Source organism: Chionomys nivalis, chromosome 5 (genome assembly GCF_950005125.1).
Source record: "Chionomys nivalis chromosome 5, mChiNiv1.1, whole genome shotgun sequence".
NCBI classification, from domain to species: Eukaryota; Metazoa; Chordata; class Mammalia; order Rodentia; family Cricetidae; genus Chionomys; species Chionomys nivalis.
The window spans coordinates 87385077-87398313 of NC_080090.1; the positions used below are offsets into that span (position 1 = coordinate 87385077).

The window sequence follows — 13237 nt, forward strand, 5'->3', positions numbered from 1 at the left end:
AGCCACCCTATCTGTGTTGTGAAGCCAGCCACCCTATCTGTGGTGTGAAGCCAGCCACCCTATCTGTGGTGTGAAGCCAGCCACCCTATCTGTGGTGTGAAGCCAGCCACCCTATCTGTGGTGTGAAGCCAGCCACCCTATCTGTGGTGTGAAGCCAGCCACCCTATCTGTGGTGTGAAGCCAGCCACCCTATCTGTGGTGTGAACCAGAGGAAAAGCAGGTTCTAACCTTAAAATGTGCGGGGCACAGAATCTGTATGCTCTCCAGGTACCTCGCTCTGGGATTTGTCTCTGATTTTGATTGGTTGCCTGAATCAAGGATCCTGAAGGATTTACTCAGAACATTTGAATTCTTACCCAACAAACCCAGGTTCGACATTCCAGAGCCTGGGAACAGCTTCAACCATCTACTTGACAGAAACCAGCCTTTCAAGTGTCCCCAGAACAAACGCCACAGCCTGGAAGCAGAGGACACCTCTGCCCCCTGGTGGTCAATCACCAAATCATCATGCGCCCTCTGGGAGCAGGATTTCCTTGGACAGCAGCTTTGATACCTCAGGCAAAGACCTTTCGTACGGAATATAGCATGCTGTCCATCACCTCTCCTGATAGGCTCTTCCTGTAGCTCATACCGTAGCTGTCAGTCCAGCTGTCACCTCCACAGGAAAGCCCTCATGGACCCCTTTGTCTAAACAGCACCTCATTGCTCTGTCGTCTTACTCCGTGTCTGCTGACTCCCTTTCTTTCCAGATTTCTTTGGGAAATCGGGACTTCCGTCTGTTGTATTGCTACCAATCCTCAGTGCAATGTGTATCAAAGGCATCAACAATACTTGCTGAAGGAGTAAATGAGTCTGTCCGCAGTAGCAAGTCCGCAGTAGCAAGTCTGCAGCACCTAAATGGATCTTCTGGTTCTCAAACTGCACTGGGACTCGGGGACCTTGGGATGTTCATCCAGCAGGTGGATACACCGAGGCCTGATCAGTTGTGGGAGTTGTTTGAGCACCTGGGAAGCAGGAACAATCATTTTTGTCTTGTGTCCTCAGTTCTCCCTGGAAGAAGCTGCGGGCAGAAGCTCGGTGTCCTGGCTCCTCAGCCTGGCCACTGAGGGAAGCAGGGCTGTAATGCCAGCCCCAAGTTACAGGTCTGAGGGCTCAAGGAAGTAGCCTGTCTGCAGAGGTGAGAGACTGTGCCAGGGGAGAGGAGGCCGAAGAGCTTGAGCCCTCGAGAGTCCTGTGATTGCCCTGGGCTCAGGATTGGCTTGTGGCGTTCTCTCTTGCTGCAGCCTCTGGCCTCGGTAGGGGCATGCAGGGGGCTGGCGGAGGTGAGGTTGCAATCAGCGTCCTGCCCGGCTGCCAATGGGGCCGAGGATGAGCCCACAAGTCAGCAGCATCTGCTCTTCGGCTGGCCTGGAGAGAGCTTGATGGAGTCCACAAGGTGATTCTCTACAGCGCCTTGGTACTGGGGAGGAAAGAGGAGTCAGTAGTCACAACCTGAGACCTAAAAACCCTGGCTCGTGGCTTCTCAATGGACCCCGGGAGCTGCGCCTTCCATCTTTTCTGTGATGTTATTGGGAAACCAAGGACCAGAAGGGAAGCCCGAGCCGTCCCACCTCCCTTTCCCTCCCTGTCCTGCCTCTTCCCAGGAGTCCAGAGGGTTTCCATGGAAGGGCTACAGGAGCTCAGCCCCCTGACTTCTAGTCTCAAAACTTCTCATTCCCCAAAAGGGACAACTGAGGTAACATTTGGGCTTTGGCAGAGATGGACAGCTGGCCCCTCATCTCTGATGGATACTTGGTCCCACAAACATTCCAGGGCCTGTTGTCGGAGACTGTTAGTTTGTTTCTGGCTGCTTAGTCCCAAAGTAATCACACAGAAACCGTATTATTTGCAATACTGTTTGGCCAATAGCTTAAGCACATTGCTAGCTAGCTCTCACATCTAGAATTAATCCATTTCCATTATTTTCTATTTTACCACAAGGCTTGTAGGCTACTGGCAAGGTTCCAGCTGGCAGCTTGAATCTTTCCCCTCTGGTGGCTACATGGCATCTCCTGACTCCGCCTTCTTTCTCCCAGCATTCAGTTTAGTCCCCCCCCCCTCAGCTCTACTCTATCCTATCGCAGGCCAAAACAGCTTCTTTATTCATTAACCAATAAAAGCAACACATAGACAAAAGGACTTCCCACACCAAATACATGCAATATTCTCTGTGCCCAGGGCCCTACCTGTCTCTTCTGGCATCTGGAGGAGCCTAGCTGGCCCATGAGGTCTCCATCCCAGGTATAGGGAGACATGCCTTACCAGTTCAGTGTCTCTATGCCAGCTTTTCCCTCTCTGCCAACTATGCAAACTCCTGCCCCCACAAACACCAGAGAAGGCCTCTGCCCACCAACAAGCCCCCTGGTGCCCACCTGGCTTCCTTTCTAAGAACTTCCATCCCTTGCTTCCAGGGAAGGCTAAGATTTCTCCAAGGTCATGGATTCTTTCTTCATTTTTTAAAGCCAGGGTCTCCTCATGGTTGGAAATATCAACCCTCTGTCCTTTGCCTGGGCATTAGGGTCACAGGCTCTAAAGCCATGGATAACACAGAAAGGCTGCTGTTGCTGCTTCTGGATTTCTTTTTATTTTTTAATTATGTGTAGTGGTGCAAGCCTACATATGGGTATGTGCATACGGTGTTGAGTCTCGCAGGGGCAGAGTTCAGAGGTCAGATCCCCTGGAGCTAGAGCTGTAGAAGCTGTGATCCACCTGACATGGTCACAAGAATCAAACCTAGGAAGAGCAGAAGGTTCTGTTAACCACTCCTGCTTCCCTCTGTTTCTCTCGTATGTCCCACTCCTGAATCTGAGTGCTGTAGGGCTCCAGCCTGAACCCCTGAATGACAGCTCAGGGAATGTTTATGAGATGGGATGCTTTCATTCTATACACAGGGAATCAGGCTCAGGTCAGGCATATGTTTTGACAGGCATGCATGTGAAGTTACTAGGACAGGACCTTCTCCAGGTCAGTCTGACGGCGGACACCATGCCTATGACCTCCAGGCCCCAGCTCAGTCTCCTGCACGAGCATCAGGAACTGCAGTGACTCACCAAGCTCTTTTGCAGAGAAAGGATGTTAGCTAGCACAAGCAGAACATGCACTGCCAATGACCTCATGTGATGAAAATGACATTGTAGGAAGGATATATCTTAAATCCAATTTAATAGGAAGGGAAGGACACTCTCCCCTGAAGGACAGCTGATTCCTTGTGAGTGAGTGTTTGGCAATAATTGCACCACATAACCCTGCTAAGTTGTGATAAGCTGTCCTGGCTAACGGTACACGCACGCTCACCTGCACCTTGGGAACCTGCTTTCTTGCCTGTGGCAAAGCCACACTCATGGGCCATGCACTGAGATGGGTGCTCTCTGCTGCTCTTTCTCAGGAAGCAGTGAGAGCGGGAGGCTGACCTGAGGTCCAGCTGGGTCATGTGAACACAGAAAGCTCTTAACTTCCCTTGTGCAGCTGCTGGAGGCAAATGCTGCTTGTCCCCAACAGGGTCTTGAGACCTTTTCTTCGGGACAACATGGGTCATACAGTCACTCACCATGATGTCGGGGTGATGGCAGCCATTCACACCTAGGGTGGCTCTAAGCTCCTAGCCTCTCCTTGTTCATTTCCCCATTTAAAACCATCGTTTTGACAATGATTACTTTCTGTTTGGTTGAGACAGGGTCTCTCTGTGTAGCCCTGGCTGTCCTGGAACTCACCACGTAGACCAGGCTGGCCTCGAACTCACAGAGATCTGCCTGCCTCCGCTTTAATACCCGAGTACTGGTATTAAATGCGTGTGACACTATACCCGTTCCGTTATCATAAGAAACCTCTCTTAATTCGAGTTGGCAGAACGAGGTAACCAGAAGATTTCCAAGTTGTGCCAAATTTTCAAATCCCCACATTGTGACATTAAAGTTCTGCCATTAGCTGGGCCTGGTGGCACACAGTTGTGACCCCAACACTGTAGAGGTGGAGACAGGGGTGGGCTGTGAATTAGAGCTTAGTCTGGGCTGCAGAGTGAGACCTTGTCTCTAAAAACCAGATCAAAACATACAGAAGTAAAACCCACAGTAGCTTCCTGGCAGCCTTCAGGGGCCAATCCCATCACACGGGCTGTCACCACACCCCTTCTCTGGACTCCATCACCGTGTCTGCTTCACCGTGCAAAAGTTGTGTGGCCATCACTCATGCTCTTTGTCTTCCTCTTGAGTCTGAAGAACCCCTGCTGCCTGCACAGTGTCTGGTACAGATGCCACACTCAGCACAGGCTGTCTAAGACGTCACATGCAAGTGCCTGGGTCTATTTATCGTTCCGATTGGAAGCTGTCAGTAGCTCTGATAGGCTGGAAATTCCACTTGACTGCATACAGGCTTGGCTCCACGAGAATTCTCTCCCACAGTGAGGACTGGCCTAGAGACCACTTCTCAAGTCCTCACTGAATTAGACTCCCCAGGAACCAGGAACAAGACTGACATTTTAAGTACTCCACAAGGATAGTGACAGGTGGCCAGACTGTGAGACCAACTACCTACTCCCAGGTCCTTTATGCCTCTGGCATCCATGGCACCAGAATTGCCAAACCCATCCCATCCAACCACTAAATAATTAAAAAGCTGAATCCTCCTCCCTTCTCCTCCCACATTTTCTTCTTCGGAAGATCCTGAGGACTGCTGCTTAGGACAGTTCCGACTGGTTCCACCCCCACATCACTCACCCGCAGCAGAGCCTGGCTGGCCAGAACCTCAAAGGCTTGGACCACATTGATGTCGTTCTTGGCGCTAACTTCAAAGTAAGGCATGTCCTTCGCTTTACACCACCCGTGGGCCACCTCCTGGGGCACCTGGGGGAGAGAAATGATCAGTTTCTGCATTGCTGGTGCCACAGCCGCTGCCGTTGTTGCTACTGTGGCTTCAGTGTGGTTTGTTCCCTCCAGAGCCCAATTCGAGATTGATCCCCCTCCCCCGATGATGGTGAGAATAAAGGAGATGAGGTTGTTAGGAAGAACTAACATGGCACTAAGAAGATGGCTCAGTAGGTAAGAGCATTCCTTGCCCATGGATGAGGACTGGAGTTCAAATCCCTGGCACCCACATAAAAGACCATAGACGCCTGAGACCCCAGGGCTGTGAGCCAGAGACAGGGGGGTCCTGAGAGGCCACTGACCAGTCAGCCTCACAAACTAGGCAAGCTTCAGTGCAATGAGAGACTGTCTCAGGGAACCAGGAGGTTCGTGACAGGGCAGGACGGCTGATGGCCTCCTTGGCCTCTGCCCATGCAGAGGCATAAACGCCTCTCTCAACATGCACACATGTACGCATGCCTGTCCCCTACACATGCACAGACATTTTAAGAAGAGGAGATAAAAAGGGACCAGCACCCGAGGGAGTGAGGTCTCTTGTGTAGGACTGAGAGCCATTCGTCAGAAAGTGAGGCCATCCCTCAGCTTTTGAGCATCTCCTTTTTCTCTTCCATTTTCTGTCACCAACACCATCTCTTTTTGCCCTGCCCCAGGATCATGGCGACTGCCTCTCTTGATGACTGGGAGCCTCTCCTCTGTCTGCAGCTCCATATTTTATCTTTTCAGTTCCTAACGTGAATGTCTGAGGTGGGTGTTGCCAATGCCATTTTACAGATGAGCGCCTGGAGCGGTGGATCTCAACTGGTGGATCCCGACCCCTTTGGGGGTTGAATGACCCTTCCATAGGGGTCACTAAAGCCATCATAAAATACAGATATTTCATCAAAATTCACAAAAGAGTCAAAAGTACAATTATAAAGTAACAATAAAAAATAATTTTATGGTTGGTGGTGGGGGTCAGCACACCACGAGGAACTGTGTAAAGGATCGCAGCATCAGGAAGGCTGAGAACCACTGACCTGGAGAATTACCTTTGCTCAGAATACAGCCTGGGCAGGATTTGAACATGGAACTGCCAGAATTAGAGCCCACTTCACTCTCTGGCTTCCTAAGGTCTGTGGCCTTTACTGCTGAGCTGTCATATGGGCCTCCATTTACATAGCTTTGGTTTTGATGTGTTCTCCTTATATATATTTAAAATGATTATTATATAAATTCAAAATTAGCATACCTGGGGGCTGGAGAGATGGTTCAGTAGTTAAGAACCTTTGCTGCTCTTGCAGAGGACCTGGGTTTGATTCCCAACACCTATACGGCAGCTCAGTTACTATGACTCTAGTCCCAGGGCATCCAGTGCCTCTGCAGGCACTGCGTGTATGTGGTACACTTACATGCATGTGAGAAAAATACTCATAGACATGAAATGAGAATAAATGAAACTTTAAAGAATTAGCATATATGATACTAGCTAGCAAACCTCTAAGAATAAGACTATTGAAGGAAACACCCCAGTTCCATTGGTGGTAGGTCAGAACTCACTCTTGGATGTGGAGCTAAGTAAGCATTAAAGCTCCAGTGAATAAATCTCTGCAGCTCAGATGTTAGAGCCCCTTCATCAAGAACCAAGGTTTTCTCACTGTTGGCTTCTGTGTAAGGGTTTTTTTTTTGTTTTTTTTTTTAAACAAAAGTAAGGTAGTAAATTCTTTCAAGTCATTCCGGCTATATGCGTATTTGCATATGTATGTACATATTTATTTTAGTAAGATACACACCACATATAACAACATTGGAGTCATACTTAAGCATATGATTCAGGGAATTAAGTATAGCCAAATAATAAAAACTCAGAGACAGAAATTGGGGTTCATCCTGAAAACCAGAAAAGCAAAGGAACCACGACACCAGAGAAATCTTACTTCTCTCTACCAAGGCTGGGCAATAGCAGACTAAACAGCCTAAGCCTCTCTCTCCTCCCATTTTAAATCCCCTCCAGTGCTGGGACTAAGGGCATAGGACTCCCTAGTACTTGAATTAAAGGTGTAGTCCACCACCACCTGGATTTATTTCTGCACTGATCTTGTGTAGCCCAGGGTGGCCTTGAACTCACAGAGATCCGTCTGACTTTGTCTCCCAAATCCTGGGATTAAAGGTGTGTGTCATCATTGCCTGACCACTTGTGGCTTTATCTTTGCTTCTGGACTTCAGGCAAGATTTATTTATCAAAATACAAATAATATACCACTACACTTAAATACATGCCTACTTTTGTGGGACCATCATCATCGCTTGAGTACAGAATTTCCTCCTTCCTAAGTTTATCAATATATTTATTTTCCTATAATTAAGTAGTAAAAACTAAGCCAGGCAATGGTGGTGCACATCTTTAATCCTAGCATTTGGGAGGTAGAGGTAAGAGAATCTCTGTGAGTTTGAGGCCAGCCTGGTCTACAGAGCAACTTCCAAGGTAGCCAGGGTTGTCACACAGAGAAAACCTCTCTCCAACAACAAGAACAGCAAAAGTAGGAAAATCTACTTTTCCAGGCCTGTCCCTAAGGTGTACACAATCACAATATTACCCTTAGTCCTCAAATAATATACGAAATCCATCTAGTTTCCACAGCGGAGAAGAGGCTGGAGTGGACTTAGGGCACACGGGGAACATGGCAGACCACTGGAGGGCTGCTCAGCCGGGGTGCTGAAAGAGATGGTGCCTAACCACTCAGCTTTGCACCAGTGAGTGCAAGCCTCCCTGGATAGTCACTTGGCTAGTCTTCATTTTCCTCATCCCAACCAGGGGTTGACAAACAGCTAAGTTGACATCAGAGCAAGGAGATGCAAGGGCAGCCGCTGCCCCTCCCTGGTTCTTGGTCCTAACAGTGTAGGGTATTTGTAGTAAGTCTCTCTGCTTTCTCTTCCCACTTGCCCTTCCCTGAACCCGTTTCCTTGTTCAGTACCTCTTACCTCTGGTTCCCACTAGGCCACCCCCTCCAGACCCCGCCTCTGGGCCTCCTTCCTGACAGACAAACTCCCTTAATCTTCCCCAAATCATCCTTTACCCACCCCACTTGGCTGACCCTGGCTTCTCTTTGGGTCTCCATCGTTTCTTTCTCACCGTATCTACTGAGGTCATTTCCGTATCTGTGTCTTCATAGATGATGGAGGGGTTTGGCTCGCCTGGTGCCTCGTTGCTTCTCTAAAGCAAAGCTCAGTGTCCTCTGTCATGTCCTCCCCTGCCCCCCCCCCACCCCGTGCTTGGTGGCTCAGACCATCTGTCTTATGAGGCATCACCTGCCCTTCACCCAGCCCGGCACCTCCCGTCCATTGAACATTTGCAACCCTCGGCTTTTCTCCATCAACAGTGGCTGCCGCTACTCACAGTAGCCAGAATTCCCTTTCTGCCAGCACTCACTGCACGTCTCCATCTTCTTCACAGAATCGGATGCAAATACAAATCTAACCTTCCCTTCTGTGACCACAGCGTGCTCTCTCTTCATCTTCTGCATCCCCATCCTACCCTGCCCTCTAATAGCTGATCCTGCAACCACCCTGCCCTGTTCCTCCAGCTTCCTCAGAGCCCTCCCACCCTCACCTCCGATTCTCTTGCTTGGAGAAGCTGTGGTCCCAGGTCCCTTGGTCCTAGCATCTGCTCCAGCAGGGCTGTGGAAACACACTCCGCTTCTGCTCCTGCAAGCTCACAGCCTCCTCCTTCAGCTAAGCCCTTCGTGTTTCATCAATTCTTGTCCTTGCTCCGTCAGCTCATCCTCTTGTGTTTGGATTTAATCAAGTAATCAGAATCCAGTTTAAATTGTATTAATTTGGAGTCTATGAAATTTAGGAGAGATTCTAAATAGTCAACCTTTACCATGATTCCTAAGCCTCCTTTTTGGTTTCCTTCCTCACTGGACGGTACCTCTTACTTCACTGAGAAAACTCTGGCCTCCTTTTCCTGAACTCCCTCAACTTGCAGATGCATGAAAGGAGGTGTTAAAATGTATGTTTGGATCTCAGCATTGTGATCTAACAGACTCCACATGCTCATTGGGGCGACCTTGGGACCACGCATGGCTCCAAGGGTCCGTGAAGAAGGCTCTCTTAGATGACACTAATGCCACAACATGGACACAAAAGGCTTGGCAGGAAGGACTGGATAGCATTCATTGGAGAGAGCTGTGTTGTCAGTATAATTACTCCTGCCTCCCGCAAGAGTCGACAGAGAGCCTTGAGGTCGATCGTAACATATGGCCTCTGAAGCCTGGTGAGTGTGACAGACTGGTGGTATCTGGCACATGCCTGAAGGTTCCAAGGTGAAAGAAAGGTCATGAGGTGGAGAGAGAACCAACTCCTTAGAAGATGGTCAGAGTGCCTGAGTATACCTAGGCTAGGCGTGGGCTCCATGCAGGGACAGTCAGGTTGGAGCTAAGATGACTGATTGAAGTTGAGGGAAGAAAGCAGGAGATTGCAAGACACTTGTTTCTTTTAGGCACCATGGAATGTCACCCAGTTAGGGGTCGGAAGGACCTATTCATAGAAGAGGGACTTACCACACCTGCCAGCCAGAGAACACGATGCGACACCACGAAAGTCCCACAAAATGAGAACTGTCCTGCTCCCTGGCCACTTCTCGTTCTTCCTGCTTCACTCCAGACAGGACTAGATCCCAGAGCACCTATCTAACCTAAGCAGTGGGGACTGTGAAGTTTCCCCTGCAGGGCCCAGTGTGGGAAGACAGGGAGACCCGGGTTATTGTCTGAGACAGTACCAACCTGAACTAGCCACACAGAGCCGGAGACTTGTTTACAGATCGTACTTCTCCCATGAAGTTTTGTTCTTAGGTATTTCAAAGATTGCCAGTTCCCTAACTGCTTGAGGTCACATCTCCAAGCTTCTCAGATTCTGGATGCCCAAATCAAGTATGTCTTCCTCTCTGAACAGGGACCTTCCTCTCTGTAGGTGAGTGCAGCTGGAAGTACCCTTTCTGCCTCCCTCCCTCCTCCTGTCCACACCATACTTCGCGGTACTAAGTTTTGGTTCATTTCTCCTGCGGTTTTCTATTTGAACCATTGAAAAACCCAGTTCCAACACAATGACTCAGTTCCGCATCAATGCTTTTCCATTAGAAATACCAAGAGAATGTGGTTCTAACAGCTCCTTCAGGTGTTTTTTTGGGTCTTCATTTGGCATAAAATACCTTTGTTTTAATTTTTACAAATTAAAACAATCTCTGTTCCTTTTTGGTAAAGATTGAAAGAACTTTCTGCTCAGTAGCCATGTGAGGGCTACTGCTCATGCAAGTGGGGCCACTGCAGTCATGGGGTAGATCAGTTGTCAACTGTCCTGGACACACACACACACACGCACACGTACATATATATACAAATATATAACTTAATGAAAAATTTTAAATTGTCTATAAAATTTGTAGGTCAAAAATTTGATACTTTTAGATCCCTCTGTGGCTCTAGGCAGAAATACTGTTCTGAGATTAAATCGAATTCCACCAAGACCTGACTTCTGGCTCCCTTGAGGCCCTAATTCTTCTACTCCCTGCCACTTGTGTCTCTCACATCTCACTGCTTCTTTAGTCGAGAACCCACATCTTCCAGGAGGTAGCTCTCTACTCTGGACTTAGACTTTGTTCATTCTGATCGCCAAATCTCCACAGTGCGTAGCTATCGTTGCTTTGGCCTCATTGCACCATAACTGCCACTATTAGGCTGTGGAATCCTTGAAGGGAGGACTCCGTAGCTCCGTATGAGACCTAACACAGCCTCTGGTGCGCAGTCATTACATTCAGTTGGTTGAATGAATGAATGAACACACAGTACCTTCCTGTCTTCCAGATCGATTTTGTTCCCAAGCACTACCATGGGATATGATTGCTCCATGGGGTTGATCTTGGCCAGGACGTCATCCCTCCAGATACCCAGGGCTTCAAAGGACTCCGGATCAGTGACATCGAAAGCCAGGACACAGCCATCGGAACCTTTGTAGAATGTTGATACCACGGAGCGGAAGCGCTCTTGACCACCTGTGTCCCAGATCTGGAGGGGAAGAACAGCACGGCCAGGCCCTGATGAGTGACGGAAGGGAAACCCAGCAAGTCTGTGTCCTGCTAAAAGTTCGTTTCTGGATGGAGAGTGGGTGGAGGTGTGCACGGCCTTTCCATACCCAGACAGCGCAGCCTCCCACTCACACCCCACCCCACAGCTCTTAGCTCTGACTTTTTGTCTGTCTTATCCTGGCGGGGGTTGTTACCCCAGCCCCCAACAGTTAGTATCTTTTGGGTTTGTAGGTCATCTGTCTCGGTTACATTGTTCACCTCTGCTATGTAGATGAACAAGGGTGTGTCTGTGCTCAGTGAACAGACTGGGGTCGGCCGGGAGTTGTGCTCCACTGACCTGCTCCAGGCCTTCCCAGTTCTGGTACACGTTGTTATGTGAGCGAGCGGTTTTCAGGAGTGTGCACTGCAGAGGCGGAGGGGACTGCTCACCTGGAGCTTCAAAGTGGTGTTGTCCAGAATGATGATTTTGGAGAGGATGCTGGCCCCCAGGGTGGTCTGGTATTCCTCAAAAAAGGTTTTGTGTACATATTGGTGGAGGAGAGAGGTCTTTCCAACACTGAGGGAAAAAAAATACTCCACATATGTATAAATGCATACCAACACACACACACACACACACACACACACACACACACACACCTATGCCTTTCTCAGGACACTACAATGACCTTTGCACTGTGGTCCTTCCTTGAGTCTTTGAATTAATTTCTTTACTTTTCTTTTTTTGAACCAAAGTTTAAGAATGGGCTTTGATATGTGAGTGACTTGAGGTGAGGGGAATTCGGGGACCCAAAGAAAGACCACAGGAGGGGCTCAAGTGTCTCAAGAGAGAGTGGCTCAGATTCTGAATTTCTAGTCTCTAAGGTCTGGAGACTACCCTTTGGGGAGCAAAGGACTAGGAGTCGTTTCTAGGAGCTGAAACCAACTAAAATGAGCAGTTTGAATAAGGCTGGGTGTCCCACAACTGTGCTCGGTTTTTTGTTGGGTGTGGCAGGCCATGGAGGACCCAGCGATGCTGAAAGGCTGCGTAGCCAGTTACCACAGAGCTGGGCTCAAACCAAGAACTTTATGCTACCTTCTTTTTGGCAGCTAAGCCCCCTTGCTTAAAGCAGGATGCACTTCGCTGCCCTCCTCACTCAGAAAGTGTCACCTCAGAGGTGGCAGCACAGTATTGCTGTGGTCAAGTTGTTTATCAGCCAACACACAGCAGTCGGGCTTGACTTACCCAAGCGCACCAACGATGATGAGTTTCAAGTCCACTTTCTTTCGGGGATTCATGAGTGGCTTCAAGCCTGCGGGCAAACAGAAGTCATTTTCACACTAGCTGGTCTTGCTTGTGGCCATGGTCACTGAGGCTGACCCTCCCCACCCAGTCACTGCCGCCCTTCGGCATATGTCCCCACGACACCTCCCAAACAGCGTTTAGCATCCTGTGACTTTCACATCTGAACTCTGTTTTCCTCTGGCTTATCAGGATCTCTGTCCTGGGCTAAGGACTCCAGGGGGGCTGTCCTCCTGAGGGACACACGTGACTCAGCACCCCGGACACATCCTCCCCTTTGCTTTACCAAAGTTGCAAGACTGACAGTTCACTCACCCGCCAGTTCCTTAGGGTCCTGTTCTGGGAGGTAGCCCCGAGTGCCAAACAGCAGGACGGATCTGAACAGAGACCTCGCACACAGCACCGCTTAGAGCCAGCGTGGGAAGAGGCGATGGGTTGGGCAGGACAAGGGGTCCATTGTCGGGACTGCCTGGAGCCTTTGGATGACTGAGAGTCCCTCCCCCACAAGTGCACTGCCCTTGCAGAATCACAGGGCTCTTTTCTGAAGCTGGAAGGGGTGAAATCGGTACATGTTTCTGGAGAGCTACTTGGCAGCACGTGCGGAGAGCCTCAAAATAGTTCTGACCTCTACTTCTAGGAATTTTTCTTAGAGAAATCAGCGGAAACTGGAGGAAAGACTCAAGGCCATCCTTCCAGCCTTGCTTATAAACACTCAACAGTGGAGAAGTAGTTGGGCCAGGACACCTGACGAATTACTTAGTAGTTACTGGAATGGAGTATTTGAAATATTTTATTATATGTGGGAAAATATTCACGCTCTATAATTTGAGTGAAATTTGTCGCTAAATTATGTGTGCAATATTGGCTGAGTCAACTAATATCACAATTGCATTACTGTTTTTGTCGGTGTTGGGGACTGAATCCAGGGCTTTGGGAATGCTGGACCAGCACCATATACACAACTCCCATGAAATACAGAATGTGCACATAGAAAAATAG

At 49.1% G+C, this 13237-nt stretch overlaps 1 protein-coding gene across 1 annotated transcript; it reads right to left on the bottom strand.

Moving 5' to 3' along the window:
- Positions 1-326: 326 nt before the first annotated feature.
- On the bottom strand, positions 327-12236 carry Rab7b (RAB7B, member RAS oncogene family). The gene is made up of 5 exons (XM_057770385.1): positions 12182-12236; positions 11386-11512; positions 10721-10936; positions 4752-4877; positions 327-1459 (listed from the first exon to the last, which is right to left on the bottom strand). Exons 1-5 carry the CDS (start codon positions 12232-12234, stop codon positions 1382-1384), a joined length of 600 nt encoding a protein of 199 aa, XP_057626368.1. The 5' UTR covers positions 12235-12236; the 3' UTR covers positions 327-1381.
- Between the last annotated feature and the right edge of the window lie 1001 nt (positions 12237-13237).

Coding starts and splice junctions, on each gene's coding strand:
- Rab7b (XM_057770385.1), bottom strand. CDS start 12,234: ATGAATCCCCGAAAGAAAGTGGACTTGAAACTCATCATCGTTGGTGCG. Junction 4,878..10,720: donor TCGATCTGGAAGACAGGAAG/GTACTGTGTGTT, acceptor TCTCTCCCCCAG/GTGCCCCAGGAGGTGGCCCA. Junction 1,460..4,751: donor CCAGCCAGGCTCTGCTGCGG/GTGAGTGATGTG, acceptor TTTCCTCCCCAG/TACCAAGGCGCTGTAGAGAA.